This window comes from Pteropus medius, unplaced genomic scaffold, assembly GCF_902729225.1.
Source record: "Pteropus medius unplaced genomic scaffold, Ma_sr-lr_union100, whole genome shotgun sequence".
Taxonomy (NCBI): domain Eukaryota; kingdom Metazoa; phylum Chordata; class Mammalia; order Chiroptera; family Pteropodidae; genus Pteropus; species Pteropus medius.
This window is the reverse complement of record NW_024352786.1, coordinates 11,069,240-11,088,164: the sequence shown is the minus strand read 5'-3', so window position 1 is coordinate 11,088,164 and position 18,925 is coordinate 11,069,240. Positions and strand designations below refer to the sequence as shown.

Sequence of the window (18,925 nt, the reverse complement as noted above, 5' to 3'; positions counted from 1 at the left end):
GAAGACTACACTTCCAAAGTTCTGATGATTTATAGATTGAATTTGTAAGAGTTAAAAAAACTAAAGTCTGATTTAGCCTTCATTTCAGTATAGTAAGTTGTTTATGCCAGAATACATGGCTCGATTTGGAGAGATTCTGACTCTAATGCCTGCTTCTCCAATTTCCAGCAGGTCACCTTGAGGGAGTTATGTGATGTTTCCATGTCCCAGTTTCTCCATTTGAAAAAGTCCTAGTAAGTACAGCAAGTCCTCACTTATCATCAACAGGTTCTCTACAACTTTAAGTGAAAGGACAGATAACGAAGACAATTTTACCATAGGCTCATTGATATACACTAGAGTTAAGTTCCTACGCATCTCATCAATATTATAATGAAACGATGTTGAACGAAACATTATTTGAGGACCTGCTGTACTACTAAATAGCTCATAAGAGTACTAGGAAAATTAAATGAGATGGTGTATGTAAAGCATTCAGCCCAGCATCTGGCACACAGTAAATGCACAGTAACTATGAACTGTTGCTATCTCCTATATCTGTTATCTCATATATAATCTGAGTGAGGACAAGGGAATATACAACAAATAGATCTATTTTTAATGTCTGTGTCTTCCTTTTTCTTTGTTGGCAAAGACTATTTCCTCAGGCCTGCATATTATCTGAAAAAAATTCCTTGTTCCAAGTTCCACCCCCACCCATGTACTCTAAGTGCTGGAGGAGACAAAATGGGCAATTTCTATTCTCTTGAAAACGTGCCACAACTAAGTGATATTTGGCAACATTGGCAGCCTAACACATAAAAATTCCTTCTTGATTAAAAAGTATGCACATTTCCTTTGATATTAACTGTATAGGATACATATGTTCTTTATAATTTAGAGGAAGAGAATTTCTGATTTATTTTATTTATCGTATGACATTCACTCAAAATGCACTTTAGTAAAATTTTGTTCTACAACTGTGTAGAAACTAAACTGGACATAATAGCTGCTTGAAAGTAACTGTTTCTTAGGAAAGGTCAAATATGTCCATCTCCCCATCCCCATTCTATTTCCCTTTATGCTACATGCATTGAAGAAGCAATGTTTAATAGAATTAGTAGCTTGATTATATTCTTTCATAATTATTCATAAGCAGTAAAGTTATAAATATAGTTATTATTAGAGGACTGACTAGAAAAGTGCCAGGGATTCCATGCCATTTTACTGAAAATGCAGCAGACTATAGAAAGTAGAACACTACTTTTCTATTCTGTTTTTATTATTACGTTATAACCCTTTCTAAAATAAAATTTAGTATACTAAATGTTATGTTTCTTTTATATTACAGTCTAGTTTTTAGCATACTTTTAATAAACACATAGATAATATTTTAGACTTCAAAATGTTCATATATTTTATCTCATGTGATTTTCATATAACTTTCCAAAGTAGGGAGTATAGGTAATATGATCTCATTTTATAAATGAGAAAACTATGGCTCATAAAGTTTATGTGACAAGGTTAGAAAGCACTGTCCTAGAATTACAATTCAGGTTTCTTAATATCTGACATAGAATTCTGTCTTCTATATTTAGAGACTTCTCTTATAAGTAATGGTCATGACCATAATGATCACCACCACCGGCACTATAACCACAACAAAAATCCAGGTACCTTTCTTGACCTCGTGCACCATTTTATAGTTAAATACTTTTTCCTAGAACTTACCCCTTTGATGATTTTCCATGACATTGCTCTGTCCTTGTTTTCTTGCAACTTTTCTGTTTGTTCCTTCACACACCAAGCCCCTCTTGATACATCTATCCCTTAAAGGCCGGTAATTCTATGCTCAGCTCCCTAATGTTCTTACTTTAACATTAAAACCACATGATCTTGTATTCTCCCAAGGCTAAAACCACACCCCTAACAATGCACTCCATAACTTCCTTAGTTCCCTTCTAGAAATATATTCTTGGACACTTCAAAGACAACTAAAACCCGACATATTCAAAACTGAATTCAGTAACTGTACCCCCATTTCACCCCAAATAGTAACCTCTCTAATTCTCCCTATCTTAATGTCTCAGGAAGCATACAAACCAAGAGACTGAGGACTACACACAGCTGTGTCTGTAATACCACAACACTAATTTCCATTAGAAAGCCTTCCCTAACTACTTAGACGAAGGTGTTTGCAGTCCTGTGAGATTTTGTCAGTAGCTTCCTCAGTTACGTGTTTTATTCATTTATTTTAAAAAAGTTTATTCAACATGTACTTTCAGTGAGTAAAAGAATAAGACATAGTCTTATTATGGAAGAACAATACATACAAGAAAAACTAAACAAGAAATGGCTACTTCCTTGAATGAGAGACATTAAGTGTTAGAAAAGATGTCAAATGTCAAATCTAGCTGAACCACCGTTTTGTGTTACAAAGCTCCCTAGAAACAAACCTCCTAGCCTATAGTGGTCATTTATCACATGCTGTGTTTAGTGTCTTACATTTAAAGTTTTCATACATTTAGATTTTCTGTTCCTTGTGAATAAAGACAATGCTTAACAATCCTTTAAACTTTCCACACTAGATTCCTGCATGAAACAGAGCGCTAACAGAAACTTATCAATTGTTTTGCTCAGTACTGAATTATAATATTGGAAGTCAGGACATTCATATTCTATAATGAATATCAAAGACTGCTATCAATTTCCAAGAAAATATTTCTACTTGAAGTAGACTATGTGTTACCATCAATTTTTACACATCTTTAGATTTAAAAAGATTTGATGGAGAGTGAAATGTAAATTATTTTGGTTAGATTATGATTTATAGACTGAAACTATTTTTGCTGAAATTTTCTTATTTTCTTAAGTCGATAGTGGATGATGGCTCAGCTTTCCAGGTCTGAATTTGCTGGAAGCAGTTGCATTTTGAACTATTCAATTCTAATGCAAATTTAATTCCAAAGCATCTGTCATATGCAGCAATCTAAATTTAGAAACCCACAGGGATCTGCATTTGAGTTACATCTTATATCTTAAAATTATTTCTTTCCTACTGAGGTCATTAAAACTTGATTCCCATGTATCACATTCTATTGAGGTAATTTTAAAGAATTTTAGCACTTAAAATAAGACTTCAGCAATATAAAACTATTCGTTCTGGAATCTTACAGGAGCTATAAATTTATGACTCACTTGTGATAGAGATGTTGAAACTTAACTCAATGTAAGAGATAATGATAAAAGATGGTTTAATAAGATTAGCTATAGCAAAGTCTAAATGGCAATTTTAATGAAGTTTTATTCTTCCTATCTCAATGTCTCAGTCATAATCATGGGGTAGCAAAGAAATTCGAGGACTGTTTTCTTCTTTTCAAGTTAGTTAACTCCCCCGTACAATAATGACAATGGTGCAAACTGTTTCTAAGAAATAAAATGCAGCTTTTAAAAACACAGAATTTATTTTTAAGTAGAGGCAATAGAAAATTAATTTACTCTCATATATTTCTATAAAAGTATGTTACCTCATTACCTTAAATGAATGAGCAGAAATTAAGTGTTCAATGATTTGAAATCTATTCCTATATATGAAGTCTACATTTTAAACTGTTCAGATAAAGTGAGAAAATTGAGACAATTAAAATCCTTTAACTACCACCCTAAACTCCTAAACTCATATTTGATACAATTCACCTAGCAAAAAGGTGGTGAAAATACAATGTCAAACAAAAGTATATGCTTATAATTTATTATATTAGATAAACTGTTATTCAATTAATGAAATACAAGTTGTAAGTGTGTAGATACAGGGAAAGAGTTAGTGATAGGGATAGGTAGACAGTAAAATATGTGGTAACTAGGTATCAAGTACCAGGAGACAGAGTGCAAAGGATGTGGTATTGCTACTTTGTGTTTCAAAAAATGTTAAACATTAGCTATTTGTTACTAAGAGAAATTGTGGTTGCAACCAACTATCTTTGTTTCAAACTCTGGTAATTTTCACTTGGCCAAGGTTAGAATAAGAAAATCTTAAAAAAGAAATCCTTAACATTGTTCCCTTTCTGTTGTGAAGAGCAGTGTATTTCTGAGATGATTTTAGTTTTTCTGACAAATTGACAGAGAAATCACATTTGATTTACTTTCATTATTTTCCCTTTAGATTCCAATTTTAAGGAGCAGTGGATGTAATGAATGGAGCAATGATTCTGGAGACGATGGTCATTGTGATTGATTTACGAGACATTTGCCAAGACAGAGACAAAGACGACGGAATATCCAACCAACCTAAAATCTATCACAAAGTATATCCCATAAGAAGTATTTATAAGCTCCAGGTTGCTACAAGACACAACTATAGAAAAAAAAAAAATCAATTGATTTAAAAAAACAACAGGCCAGAACTTCTTTAAAATGACGATCCTAAATTCATACAGATTCAGAAGCAACTATAATGAAAGAGATTATTTTGCTTTGATAACCTAAATATAAATCAAGGTCTAATTAAAAACATTTATAACAATTTTATTGGATAGAAAACTAGAGTATTTTAAATATTTACTTCATAGGTACTCCTATTTTTGACAAAAAAATATGTAACTACTGTAATAAAATGGTCCAATTAATGTATTTGCTGATGGCATTATTCTAAAACCTGATTTTTTTTTTTTTATTCAAAGATACAATTTCCTGATAGAAAGAACGAAAGGTATTATAATAATAAGCTGCATATTGGTTTGGCAAACCGAGGGAGGGTTAGTGGGGGGACAGGGCCGGGTTTCATAGCTCCCACCCTGTTAAAGGAATGAAGGAGACATGAGAATAACATAAAAGGTAACTGACATTTTACTCAAGAGAATGTTCCATGCACATCCCTGAAACTATCATCGTCGCCTGCTTTCCACTGCTTGAGTTCTCCAGATTTTATGCAAGATTCTTTGTCTAGTCCTTGTAGAGGTTTGATGCTTTCATAACAGAAATGACACACTCGTAACCCCATAAAAAGGACATAAAGAAATATGTGAGGCATCATTATAGCGCCCAATCTTCCTACCCGGTTTATGGATAGAGCCAATGGACATTTTGTCACTCTACCGTTTCTTATTGTTCTTAAACAACATAAACATTTTACTCAGACGTGATTACTCTCAACCAGCTCAATCTGTACATTTTTTTTACCCCGAAAGATCAACAGCACTTAATGGTACCCTTGTTTGGATTATTCCTCACCCCACCTGCTCGAAACCTTCCTTTATGTCACAGCCTTTTAAGACAGTATTTTTGTCTATTTTTATTCACATAGCCAGCCCATTAGTGTTCAAACAAGAGCTAAGGTATTATGTCTAGATGTGAGTTTCAAGTATTTTGCAACATGAAGAAATGGATATTTGGAGGAATATTAGAAAAAGCAAAATTTTCACCAGAAAAAAAATTTAAAATACACAAAAAGTTGCTTTTTCTAAAAGAAAAGAAACCATGAGAACCTATTATACATGTTTCGTGTTGATAGGACTTGGTTCAGAAGCTCAATAATTTATCTCAATGTTAAAATGAAAAAATACAGAATTTAAGAGCTAGAACAGATTTCATAGATCATCTAAATCAGAAATTCTCAACATGGGCACTAATGACATTTTGGTTCTGATAATTCATTGTTTAACACAGCTGTTCTGTGTACTGTAGAATGCTTCGTGGACTCTCTGGTTGGTACCCACTAAATACCAGAAGCACCACCACACCCAGTTGTGACCGTCAGACATTGTCAAATGTCCCCCTAGGGGAAAAACTGCCCCTACCTGAGAACCACTGCTTTCTGACATGGATGCATGTTGCATTCACATCCCTAGAGAGAATCTCTGTTGTAATCCTTAAGAGGTATATGTAGGATGTGGTCAAAATCATATGTAAGAGTATTAAAGAAATTAAAATAAGATAAAGGTCTCTCAAAGGCTAAATTTCTACAGCAAAAAAAGTACCTTTTGTTTTTTCGGATACTAGTTAAGGCTAGAATAACATAAAAGTTGTTTCACCACTTGCATTTTGCAAAAATACTTTTATTAAGTGTGAGCTATAAACGATGATGTTATGGACTGAATGCTTGTGTCTCTCCAAACTCTCCAGTGTGACAGTGTTAGACAGTGGGAGCCCTCATGAATGGGATCACTACCCTGAGAAGAGTCACGAGAGTTAGCTTCCTGCCTCTGCTCTCTGCCATGCGAGGATACAGTGAGAAGTCCGCAGCCTGAAACAGAACTCTCACAGGACCCCAACCGTGCTGGCACCTGGATCTCAGACTGCCAGTCTCCAGACGGTGAGCAGGACATTTCTGTTGTTTGGAAGATACTCAGTCTATCGTAGTCTGTTAGGGCAGCCTAAACAGACTAAGACATCATGAAACCAGAAATTTGTCAGATCAGCGTTGGAACAATTTAGAATTTACCGACCTGTGAATATTAGCTAGAGAGCCTGCAATAACACTAAGAAGTAGGTTTATAGCATTTAAGAGCTGTATCAACAGCTCCACCTTTTTTTTTTAAATTAGAAGACCAACCTAGTCTCAAATCCAACATTTAGTAACTGTGATCTGGGGAAAATTTCTTCATTTCTCTGAGCTTCTCTTTTTCCTCATTTGTATAATTCAAATGACAATATAACTCACAAGGATGCTTTAAAAAGCTTAAATGAGATTTGGTGTGTACGGAGCTCACTGAATGATTAACATGTTATTAAATTGTTATATAATATATAATGATTAACATATTACTAGAGCTCAGTTAATGTGATTAATAAATAATGGTTATTATTACTATTATAAAAGTTGTGATAAATTTCATCTTATAAAACCTGAGTCCTTTGCTTTTGGGTTACTTTACATATAATATTGGCAGGAAATCTTTTTCAAATCTGTCAGTTAATGGCAACCCAACAGAAAAATCAGAGTTTCAAAATAAAAGTTTCTAATATCTCGTACAGGTTCAGAGATTTTTTTCTTATGTGATTTCATTGTGCTAGCTAACTTATTTAATCTTCCATGTGTACATGTCTTTTCTCAGTTGGGTGGCAAGGATCCTTATAGGAAGTGTTTTATTTTGTTTCTGTTTTCCAGTATCAACGAAAATAAGTGAGAATTATATAATAAGCACTCAATCTCAGAGCCTGCATAACCTGCACTTCTTGAATGCCCAGAGAACTTTCAGATGTAAACATAATTCAGGAAGATTTACCATCTATCTAAAACTTAGGAAACACATAAACGTGGAAGAAGCCCTTAAACATAAACTACTCCTTCCAAACACTTTAACGTGGTACTGTCGCATTAGCCAATTGTTACCACAGTGCTGCCCTCCAGGACATCTGACCCCGGCACTTGGTACTCCTGTCTATATATTCTTCTTTCTATTGGACAATGCTATGTCAGCAGAGTCTGTATCTAGCTACTCGTTTTGCTTTTACATTTTCAAATAATACTCATGCCATAATAATTATCCTTTATCCACTTGAATTTTCAATCATAGTTGCCATGTGAAATAACAGTACCTACCATTATAGTGTTTAATTGTGTCAATGGTTAAGAATCTCTTCACGACAAGATAAGCAGAGCCAGGTTCAGTTAATGAACTCCACCGAAGCACCTGCTCCAACACATTTTCTGTGTAGTGAAGAGGGCGCTCTGCAAAAAATAAAACCAAATCAAATAAAAATATATTAAGATATCATTTTTGAATAATTTTTTACAAATCCTTTTAGAAAGATCTGTATGCAACAATAAACACAACCATATCTTATATTACAGAATAATAGCACTAGGAATACATAAAAGGGACCCAACACCTAGAACACCATTAAGCACATTACGAAATTTACTATATAAATAAATCTGTATGAGAATATTTGTTTGTCACTCAACTACTTAAAAAAAATTCAGAGATGCTATCCTTTAGATAAAATCTCAGAAATAATGCTACCTTTTGTACAACCAATCAGTATCTTACTCTACTTTTTAACGTAGGTAACATTCTGGTTTGCTTATGGAAATCTGTCTGTTTGCACATGCAATTAAATAATTATAAAATGATTAGCAAAATTAATCTTGTTCAGGGGTAAGTAGTAACAAATTAATCCTTTGTTTATCCCAACAAGATTAGCATGTTATAATTTCTCATCGATAGCAGTAAACAACTTATAGTTGATATTCACATAGTCAATTTATATGAAATTATAAAATGTAACTTCAACAGAGAACATATAAAAATAATCATAAAATATTACCGAGTGATCTATGTTTAACTATTAGTGGAAATATCAAGCATACATATTATGTGGCAATATTATACATTAATTGTTGATATAATAGACCAAAAGCAAGAAGTTAATGACTTCTTAAAGATTTCTCCTTGATAAATACTCATCCATATATATTTTGTTTTAGGCAATCATGTTTTAAAATGCATCACAAATTCTTAGCACAGTTAAAAAAAAAAGGTTTTACAATTACAATCAAAGCTTCATATAAAAGTGTTTTGCTGATCAAAATATGTCAATCAGTTAATAAAATGTTACAACAGAAGCATATGCTGGAAAAAAATTCAAACCTTTTCACAGCCCACTAAAAATAGAATAATTGAAATAGCAAGAACATAAGCTCTAACATGAAGACGCTGAAGCAAATTTCCCAGTATCAATGCTATATATAAGTCAATTCAACTCTTTCATACATTTCTAAATGTAAAGCACAGTGGACTTTTTGTTTCTGCTTAAAGTAGGAATGCTAATGACAAAGAGTATGTCAATATCATCACACTCATATATAAGCCATGATATTTTAATTAATAATAAAATCACAAGTAAAAACAACCAAATATATCATATACTTCTTAATACTGGTCTCCCCTGCTATGAATATAGCATTCTAGAACTTATCAATAATTCCAGGTCCGCAGAAGAAGAAAACAAATTTTCTGCTTCCCGACTAAATAATGAGATTATGAAACTAAATTATGAGACTAAATAATGTACTGCAGTGCTGCATTTTGTGCTTATTAGAATAAGTTAATGATGATGGCAATTCAAAATAAACAAACAAATACATAATAAATAAATAAATAATGAGCAACTAGACTATTTGAATACAAATTTCCCTCTTCTTTACAAATATATCCTCTGTACATAATAGAGTGCCAAGTACATACATAACAGATGTTCAATAAATACTCAAGGAATGAATTCCTATGGTAGCCTAAAATATTTGTAAGTAGATCAGAAGATAAAATATAATTTTTTATAAAACCAGAAAAAATATTTTGTGCTACATCAATCTTTTTCTTCAAATAATTTTCTAAAGGGTTTGGCAAAGATCATAATTGCCCATAATTTGCCAAAGCTATTATTCACTTGTTGATTAACCCATAAAGTGGTTGTCTTCTATTAATGGAAGTTAAATTAGAATTAGCTGTATTTAAAACATAATTGGAAGTCCTAGACACAGCAATCAGACAAGAAATAAAAAGGCAACTAAATTGGAAAAAAAGTAAAATTGTCACTATTTACAGATAACATGATAAACTATATCTAAAAAACCCTAAAGATTCTAGCAAAATGTGAAAAAAAAAAACTATTAGAATAAATAAATTTAAAAGTTGTGGTGTTTTTATACAATACTAATGAACTATTGTGAAAGAGAAGTTAAGAAAACAATCCCATTTACAACTACATCAAAAAGAACAAAACACCTAGGAGGCAAAAGACATGTACTCTGAAAACTATAACAATGATAAAAGAAACTAAAAAAGACACAAAAACAGGATATATCACGCTCATGGATTAGAAGATTTAATATCATTAAAATGTCCATACTACCCAAAGTAATCTACAGATTCAATGCAGTCCCTATCAGAATACCTTGAGAAAGGTACAGATTCAATGCAGTCCCTATCAGAATACCTTGAGAAAGAATAACAAAGTTGGAGGTATCATGCTCCCTAATTTCAAATTATATTATAAAGCTATAGTAATCGAAACAGTATGGTACTGGCACAAAAACAGAAACAAAGATCAATAGAACAGATTAGAAAGCCCAGAAATTAACGCATGCTTATATGGTCAATTAATCTACGACAAAGGAGGCAGGAAGATGAAATGAGGAAAAGAGTCTCTTCAATAAATGGCGTTGGGAAAACTGGACAGATACATGCAAAAAAATAAAGCTGGACCACCTTCCTACACCATATACAAAAAATAAACTCAAAATGGATTAAAGACTTAAACTTAAATGTAAGACCTGAAACCAAAAAACTCCTGAAAGAAAACATTGGCAGTAAAGTTTTTGAGATCTGTCTTAGCAATATATATATATATATATATATATATATGTTTCCTTAAAGGCAACAAAAGCAAAAATAAATAAATGAGACTATATTAAACTAAACAACTTTTGCACAGCAAAGGAAACCATCAACAAAATGAAAAGGCAACCTACTGAATGGGAGAAGATATTCGCAAATGATATATCCTACAAGGAGTTAATAACCAAAATATATAAAGAGCTCATATAGCTCAACATCAAAAACACAAGTATAATTAAAACATGGGCATAGGACCTGAATAAACCTTTTTTTTTTCCAAAAAAGAGATATGGATGGCCAACAGACAATATTACTAAACATCACAGAAATGCAAGTCAAAACCACAGTGAGATATCACTTCACACCTGTCAGAATGGCTATAATCAAAAAGACAACACATAATAAGAATTGGCTAGGATATGAAGAAAAGGAAGACCTTGTGCATTGTTGGTAGGCTTATAAATTGGTGCAGCCACTATGAAAAACAGTTTGGACCTTCCTCAAAGAACTAAAAATAGAATTACTATATGATCCAGCAATCCTACTACTGGTATTTATCCAAAAACAGACGCATCCTAAACACAAAAAGATATATCTACCCCCATGTTCACTGCGGCACTGTATACAATTGCCAAGATATGGAAACAACCTAAAAGTCCACCAACCATGAATGGATAGAGAAGAAATGGTACATGTATACAATGAACTATTACTTAGCTCTAAAAAAAATGAGATCTTGCCATTTGTGACAACATGGATAGACCTAGAGTGTATTATGCTAAGTGAAATAAGTCAGAAAGAGAAAGGCAGTACCACATAATTTCAATTTATATGTGGAATTCAAAAGAAAAAACAAACAAAAAAAACCCAGAACAAAACAGATTCATAGATACAGAGGTTAAACATGGTTTCCAGAGGGCAGGGCAGTGAAGGAAAGGGCAAAAAAAGGTGAAAGGATTGAGAGGTACAAACTCCTACCTATAAAATAAGTCACAGCATCCTTATGCACAGCATAAGAAATATATTCAATAATATCACTGAATAACTAATTATAGAATAAGCACTCTCTTTACATTTGGTGTTATCTAATTCTTGGTTCCATTACATGCGAACTCTGGGACACGAGGACCCTGTTAGCAGCTGCCATTTCTGGAATAACAGCTACGTCTCAGACATTATGTATACTGGATACTTCGCAGCAGTCATCACTTTTAATTCTCACAAGGACACTCTTCATTAGGTATTATTCATATTTTACATGTAGGGGAACCCAAGGATCAGGGACATGCAGCTACCTGCCTAAAGTCGAACAGCTGCTTCAAGTAAGGAGCAGAGATTTGAACCTCAAATCTATTTGACTTTATAGCTCCAAATCTTAACTACTACACTTAGTTTTAGTTTGGGCAAGTATGGAAATCCCCACATGATGATTTTCTCACATGTGATTTGGGGAAAAGTATCAACTTACCAAGATTTTTTTTTTTTTTTGAGGACTGAACAAGGTAACATAAGCAAAGTGAAAAACAATGTCAGTTCACCCTTTCCCCTTATTCGCCCTCACTTTCCCATCCTTAGTGGCAGGAAATAATAGCAAAATAGTTCCAACATCCTGCATTTCAGGAAACGAATGATACTACGGTTGGCTTAGAGGTGAGAATGATATTCTTAACTGAAAAACAGTATGTGGATCGAAATAAAAGCTTACTCTTCTTTACTACAAGATTAAATTGGTAATGAGACTTCCAGATATCAGAGCATTTATATTAAAGAGAGTCGCTAATGAAAGCAGGTACTACAGTGATAGCTCTAAAGTGTTTTTAGTTATACTAAAATATATCACAGCAGATATAGAGGCAAATATAGGTTTTCAAAAAATAAGTTTTTTCCCTCCATCAGCCTCATAGTATAAACTACTTCAGGGGAATGAAAATCCTGAAGATTCAAGTTTCTGCATAAAAACAGAGCTGAAAAATGGGCCGAAAAGATAAATGTTTATTAGACTGTCAATGCTATAATTATAAATGACATTAAAGTCCACCTAAAGAAATAAGAAACAGGAAAAATTGAGTCATCAAGCATTGCTGGAATATAAATTCCTACAAATGTTTTTATTTATAGTTACATTTATAACCATCTGTCATGATAGATTATATGGTATGAAAGTCATTTGGCATTAGGGCATTACTAGAAGTAAATAACTTATTTGCATACTATCTATAGCATAGAAGTTGCTGAAAATTCAGTGTAATTATTTAAGAAGAAGAGATTATAGAGATGACTCTTTAGCTAGGTAAATCACAATATTAATAGTTTAAAATCATGTTCATAGAATAAATCTAGTTAAAAAGAGCTATCTATTTTTCACTCGAAATTATAGGTATTGTCATTAAATTTCTGGCAGTAATGGCACAGGATTTCCTGAGACAATTATGACTTCCCCAATAATTAAATTCTTAGTGCCAAATTTTGAGCTATGCAAGCCTTTCTCGGTCCTATCCATAGAATCAGAGGCTGACAGCCCTTTCTGTGTCAATCAAAGGAAGGGTTGGAAAGAACCCTGATTAAAAATGAACAGATCTTCTACATCATTGCAGCTATAAGGAAGAATCAAGAAAACATTTCATTATGATATTGCTGCATAGAAAGTGTTTGACAAACTTGAACCGCTCAATTGAAAAGTCCACTTAAATGCGGCTCCTCAGGCAGTTACTTTTTTTCAGCAAGTCAAGGACCTAGAGGATATGGGGCTGGATCAGCCGAGAGGTTCAGTTTTAAAACAAAGCATTAAAATAACAGTATACTTTAGAAGATAAGCTCTTGAGGAAGGTGACAGCCTCTCCTAGAGTGGGCTTCAGCTTGTCCTAATGATTGGCAGCAGTGGGTCAGGGATGCTTGGTATCTTTCAAAGAATGACACAAAGACAGACTTATTCTCTATCCAGTACAAATTTCAAAAAATGTCCCACCAGACATTCAGAGGAAACCCTACTTATAAATTAACTGAACCTAGAATCTAACTCAGCTTTCCATACAAATTCTCAAAATATTTTATACAGTTTTAATATGACATTTTTTCCTCATGAATCTGATTTATATATATATATATATATATATATATATATATATATATATATATATATGCAAAAAAAGATGGTGATTTGTCAGAACTTTGTAAGAACTGCTCACCAATTGCTTATGGTCTGAATGTCTGCTACCACCACTCCTCCCCCAAATTCCTATGATGAAACCTAATCCCTGATGTGATAATATTAGGAGGCAGGACCTTTAGAAGACAGAGTCCCCATGAATGGGATTATCGTCCTTAGAAAAGAGACCCCACAGAGCTCCCTTCCACCGTGTGAGAACAGAGAGAAAAGACAACCCTCTGTGGACTGGGAAGCTGGCTCTCACCAGACACTGAATCTGCCAGTACCTTAATCTTGGACTTCCCAGCCTCCACAACTGTGAGAAATAAATTCCTGGTGTTTACAAGCCATTTAGTCTATGAAATTCTGTTATAGCAGCCCAAATGGACTCAGACACCATTTTGCCAACAATGTCAATGCTTCTAGTGATATGAGAGTCACAAATTGACATGCATATACAGTGTGCATGTAGAGCTGTCACATATATGGTAATTCCATATTGATGTAAGAATTTATTTTCATTATATTTGACCATATAGGAGTGTGTCAGCATTTATAATGTTTTATTATATATTTCCTCTACTCATTTTTACATTATAATTAGGATATTATATTAACTTTTTTTAATGAGTACACTAGAACAGGCCCCCCACTCCCCAGCCCCCTGTTGCCTGTTGGGAACCAGGCCGCATAGCAGGAGCTGGGCAGCGGGTAAGTGAGCGAAGCTTCATCTGTATTTGCAGACACTCCCCAGCTCTAGCATCACAGCCTCAGCTCCATCTCAGATCATCAGGCATTAGATTCTTATAGGAGCACTCGTCCTTGGTGCCAAAAGGTTGGGGACTGCTGTTTTGGGCATTTACCATATCTTTTAGACCTTTATATCTCTCACTACCTCTGGCATAGTGTGTTGATGTGGAACATATCCTACAAATATCTTGTTAACTGAGGTAGAACATAAAATAGATGCATTCCAAACTTGAGTGACTTGGGTTGTTGCTCCTCAGATAAATGTATCCACATGTGGCAGGCACATAAAGAGTGGTTCCTGCTTGTAGATTAGGAGCCACTAGGAGATCTCAAGGCCCTGGTCAGCTTTTGGAGAGCTGATTGTCTCCTGCATGGTTCTTTACCTGTGTTTTTGTTTGTTTGTTTGCTTTTTAGGATATCCACAGCAGAATAATGAATCATGGATTTTGGGTGGCATTCTCTCCCTACTACCCTTGTTTTCTCAAGGGCTGAGTCGAAGCATATCCCCGTGTCACAGCATTGGAGCTCTATGCTTTTGGGCACTGGTCCTCCCAACCAAGAGGCACTAGCAGAATGGATGAGAGTAGGAAGGAATTCCATATAGTTAGAAGAGAGATTGCAGAATATCCAGAAATAAAATGAAGGAATGCTTATCCTGAAAATGACAGATTATCAACTTGCATGTGACAGTACATCACAGATGGTAAAATTGGATTGAGTGGGTTTTTTTTTTTTTTGATTCCTTCTAATTAAAAAAAAAAAAAGTTACTAATGAAGCTATAAAAAGATTAGGAGACCTCAAGTGGTTTTGATTTGTGAATTTTCAAATATATAATAAAAGTTAACACCCCATGTATATCAAACAAGAATACATTTGATGGAGTTAAGAATTCAAATTTGGCATGGTTTTAATGTTGGTCAACTGTTCAAGTACAAATAGCCAGAAGAGAAAACTAAGATGATTTTTATTGCTTTTAAAGGAACAAAGCTAGAAAAGCAACAAAGGGTCCTATGATTATATTGGCTTACTGAAGCAGATGGAACCTGTGGCTCCAGCTGACCTTCTAAAATGTTAAAAGCTTTATTTCTAGAAACATGCAGGGAAGATAAAGTGAAATATAAAAAGAAGATAAAAGTGAAGGTATTGCTAGTCACAAGATTGTAGTTGATGGAAGACAGTCAGCAGGAAATTAATTGGTGCTTTTTCTAATGTAAATGTAAATATAAATCCTCCAAGTAAAGTGGTAACCCAAAATAAATAAATAAATGGTTAAATAAGCTAGTGAACCAGAAGTGCTGGGTTTTATTTTAGGTGTCTGTAAATTTTAAAGCAATACTTCTCTACCCTCTTATATCCAGTGCCCATTTTGTATAATAAATATTTTATAAAGTTCCCTTTATACTCCTGCGATAACCTAGAGCAGCGGTCCCCAAACTTTTTGGCACCAGGGACCAGTGCTCCTATGAGAATCTAATGCCTGATGATCTGAGGTGGAGCTGAGACAGTGATGCTAGCACTGGAGAACGGCTACAAATACAGATGAAGCTTTGCTGGCTTGCCCACCACTCATCCTCTGCTGTGTGGCCCAGTTCCTAACAGGCCACAGACTGGTACAGGCCTGTGGCCTGGGGCTTGGGGACCCCTGTCCCAAAGAACATGTGGTCTAGGGCAGGGCCAAATATACACACATTACTACTCTATAAGTCAGACTGTATGTAGTACTATAGATCTATAAGTAAATAATCAGAGAAAGATCAATGAGAACTATGTTTATTTAAGTATCATCATGGAGAAAGGTCATTTGAACTAGATTTTACAGGATAGGTAGAAAATGAGGAAATAATTAAAGAGTTTTAAATGGTGGAATAATATGATTCTATTTGTTTTAGAAAGATACTTCTGGCAGTAATGCTGACAGTTATCTTCTACTCACAAAAATGATAAAGCTGTTAACCCAGTCCCTTTCCTTAAAATTAAACAACAAAAATCAAGACTCTACCACCATTGAATCATACACGAATGTAAAACTGTGCTTCACTTAAGCAAAAGATTTTAACTGTATGTCAACTATGTACTAGGCACTGTGCCAGACACAAGAGATAGAAAAAAAGAGAGTCTCTCCTTCCTTCTGAGAAGCTCTCATTGAGAGAGATGAATATATACCCATGTGATGGGCACCATAAAAAAGGTAAGACAAAGAGCAATAAAACCCTTAGTCTGGGTTTTAAAGGAGGTACACTGGTGGGCCAGATGGAGGAAGAAAAAAGGAACATTTGGGGAACACTAGCTCACACATATTAGTCAAACAAAGAATAAAAAAGATCTTATTTATAAAGAATACGTCAAATGACAAAAGATGGCAAAAGAGATTGGAGCGGCAGAAACCCACTGCTTAGAGGATAGACAAAGGAAGAACTGACAATAAGAGAAAATGACTAGAGGGCCAGGAGGAGAACCCAGCCAGCACAAAACAGAGTGAGGACCGCTGAAGAAAAAGAGAACGGTCATTAACAATAAATGTCACAGAAAAACATGTAAAGCCTGAAGCAAACCCATCAGACTTGGGGGGTGGGGGGGTGGGGTGGGGTGGGTGGTGACCACAGGAGTCGTTTGCCTGGGAAAGAGTGAGCCTGACTACGGAGACACAGTGTGAACTGACACCACAGTCACTGAATCTTGACAGTGAACACTGAAATACAAATTTTAATACAAATTTGTTTTTTAAAGAGCTGTGCATAATAAAAAGAAAAGATACAAAGGAATGAAAACATCAAGATGGAGTGATGAAAGACAAAGTATTTGATAATCCCGTTTCATTCCAACACTGATTAACACTCCTAATAACATACGATGGGGTATTTCAATGTTCGATTTTAATTTTTATCTTGAGTTTGCAGGTGGCAAGATTTCACATTTGGCAGTTTGACAGCTGTGCTAGAAAGGGTCCCAAGACCTTAGTAAGTATCAGCTAGACAGATGGTCAAGGCATAAAGACATTCTGCATCTATTTTTTTCCCCCCTGGAGGTCTTTAAAACCAAATAGTGTCATTAGGATGTTAAGCTTATTCAGCACTTTATTATTGGGGTAGTCAAGGTGCTTTCAAAGCTCTCCTTATTTTTCTACCTCGGTAATAAAAAAAGACAAAATATCTGATCCACTCCACTAAAGATAGATAAAAATGAAAAAGCCAAAATATAAGCTTTGATAGGCTTAAAATAAAATTATTTTTTAAAATAATAATCTTTTAAATCAACGTTCTTTGTTTTTGCTAAGTGAGTAGCATACAGGAATCAGGTAGGTGGTGGTGGTGGTGACATTTAAATATTGCTACAAATCAAACTGTTTGTCCTTATAAACACAGGCCTTATTTCCTGAGGCAGAAACACGAATTCCTAATGATTTGCACTATATTTTTAGAGTCAATAAATAATCTATTTTGATGAGTAAAATCACGGGAGGGCAAACTCAAGTGGCAATAACATCAACACATGCACTAAGGTAGGAGGGAATTCACAATGTTAATCTTTAGAAAAAAACATAAAATGTTAATAATAACATCACAAATACAGTATTTCTTCATACTATAAGGAATTTAAGAAACTCTAGCATGAAAATCACTTACCTAGCTCTTCGTTTTCAATGACTTCAAATGTGGCCCAGATATCATCTTTTGTAGGAATAATATTTTTTATTGCTAATATATCATTAGTTAATTCTTCTGCTTCCATCATTGGCGATATCTGTAAAAAAAAAAGACAAAATTTAGTCAGACTATATGTCAGTTACAGACATAGCCTTATACTAGGGCATAGCCTTATACTTGCCCTAGTATAACACTTACAATCTACCATCTTACAAGTCCTCAGGTTTTTCCAGGCATGTTTTACTAGCTTCTCTAAGCACACTGAGAAAACAGTCTGTTCAGATCTTCTCCATAAAACGTAATACATTTCAATGTGAGTGCAAAAAGATATTATGACATAGTATAGTCAGGACAAAATTTTTTCTCACATGCTGAGCAATTAGATCATTCAAGAGGGAAGAATATACCTAGTCAAACAAAGACTGTTACAAGATAGCAAATCCAATGGTCTTCCAGGAATAAAACTTTCTACCTATCAATTCTATAATCAAGAGTTCAGAGTGACTTGGTTTATTCAGCCCGATGCCTAAATTATACACAGTTGACTGCTGTCCACCATGCCAAAAGCCCCAGGGTTTTAGTGGTCTGTGGTGTGTCCTGCCATGCCAAGTGACAGATGGTGGGACACCAAAGTATGCTGAAACTAGGATTTCGGGGCATAGGGCAGAGTCTGCAATGCCAGCCTGGGGGCCAGCTCTACAAGAGTCCCAAAGCCTCAGGACATTACATGAACACTCCATTTTCTTCAGAAACTTTTGGGATTTTTGATTTGTTTCTTCTTGTTTTTGTTTTTGCCAACCTTAATTCCATGCTGGCTAAAAGCAAGCTGGCTTTCTTCAGTTAGAATTTAGTTATAATGTTAAACAAACATGTTTCAAGCATTAAACTATCCTGACTGCACATTTTCTATAAAGGTATGTACCTATTTAAAATTTTTCTTAGAAAGGATATGTGCTCATTTCCATTTCTCCTGTCCATTACTGAGCATAAGCTTATTGCACATATAAAAATAACATATTATTTTTCATTACAGGTAACTCATATGGTCTATCTTTTGGATTTTATG

The 18,925-nt window shown here is 34.3% G+C and overlaps 1 protein-coding gene across 2 annotated transcripts in view; it reads right to left on the bottom strand.

Annotated features, from left to right (window-relative positions):
- Positions 1-18,925, bottom strand: part of ARAP2 (ArfGAP with RhoGAP domain, ankyrin repeat and PH domain 2) — a 157,461-nt gene that overhangs the window by 24,814 nt on the left and 113,722 nt on the right. For both annotated transcript variants that reach the window (XM_039848861.1, XM_039848862.1), the window contains 2 exons: positions 17,839-17,956; positions 7,520-7,648 (listed from right to left, as the gene is read on the bottom strand). In XM_039848861.1, coding sequence (XP_039704795.1) covers positions 7,520-7,648; positions 17,839-17,956 — 247 coding nt within the window. The remainder of the gene's footprint in view (positions 1-7,519; positions 7,649-17,838; positions 17,957-18,925) is intronic.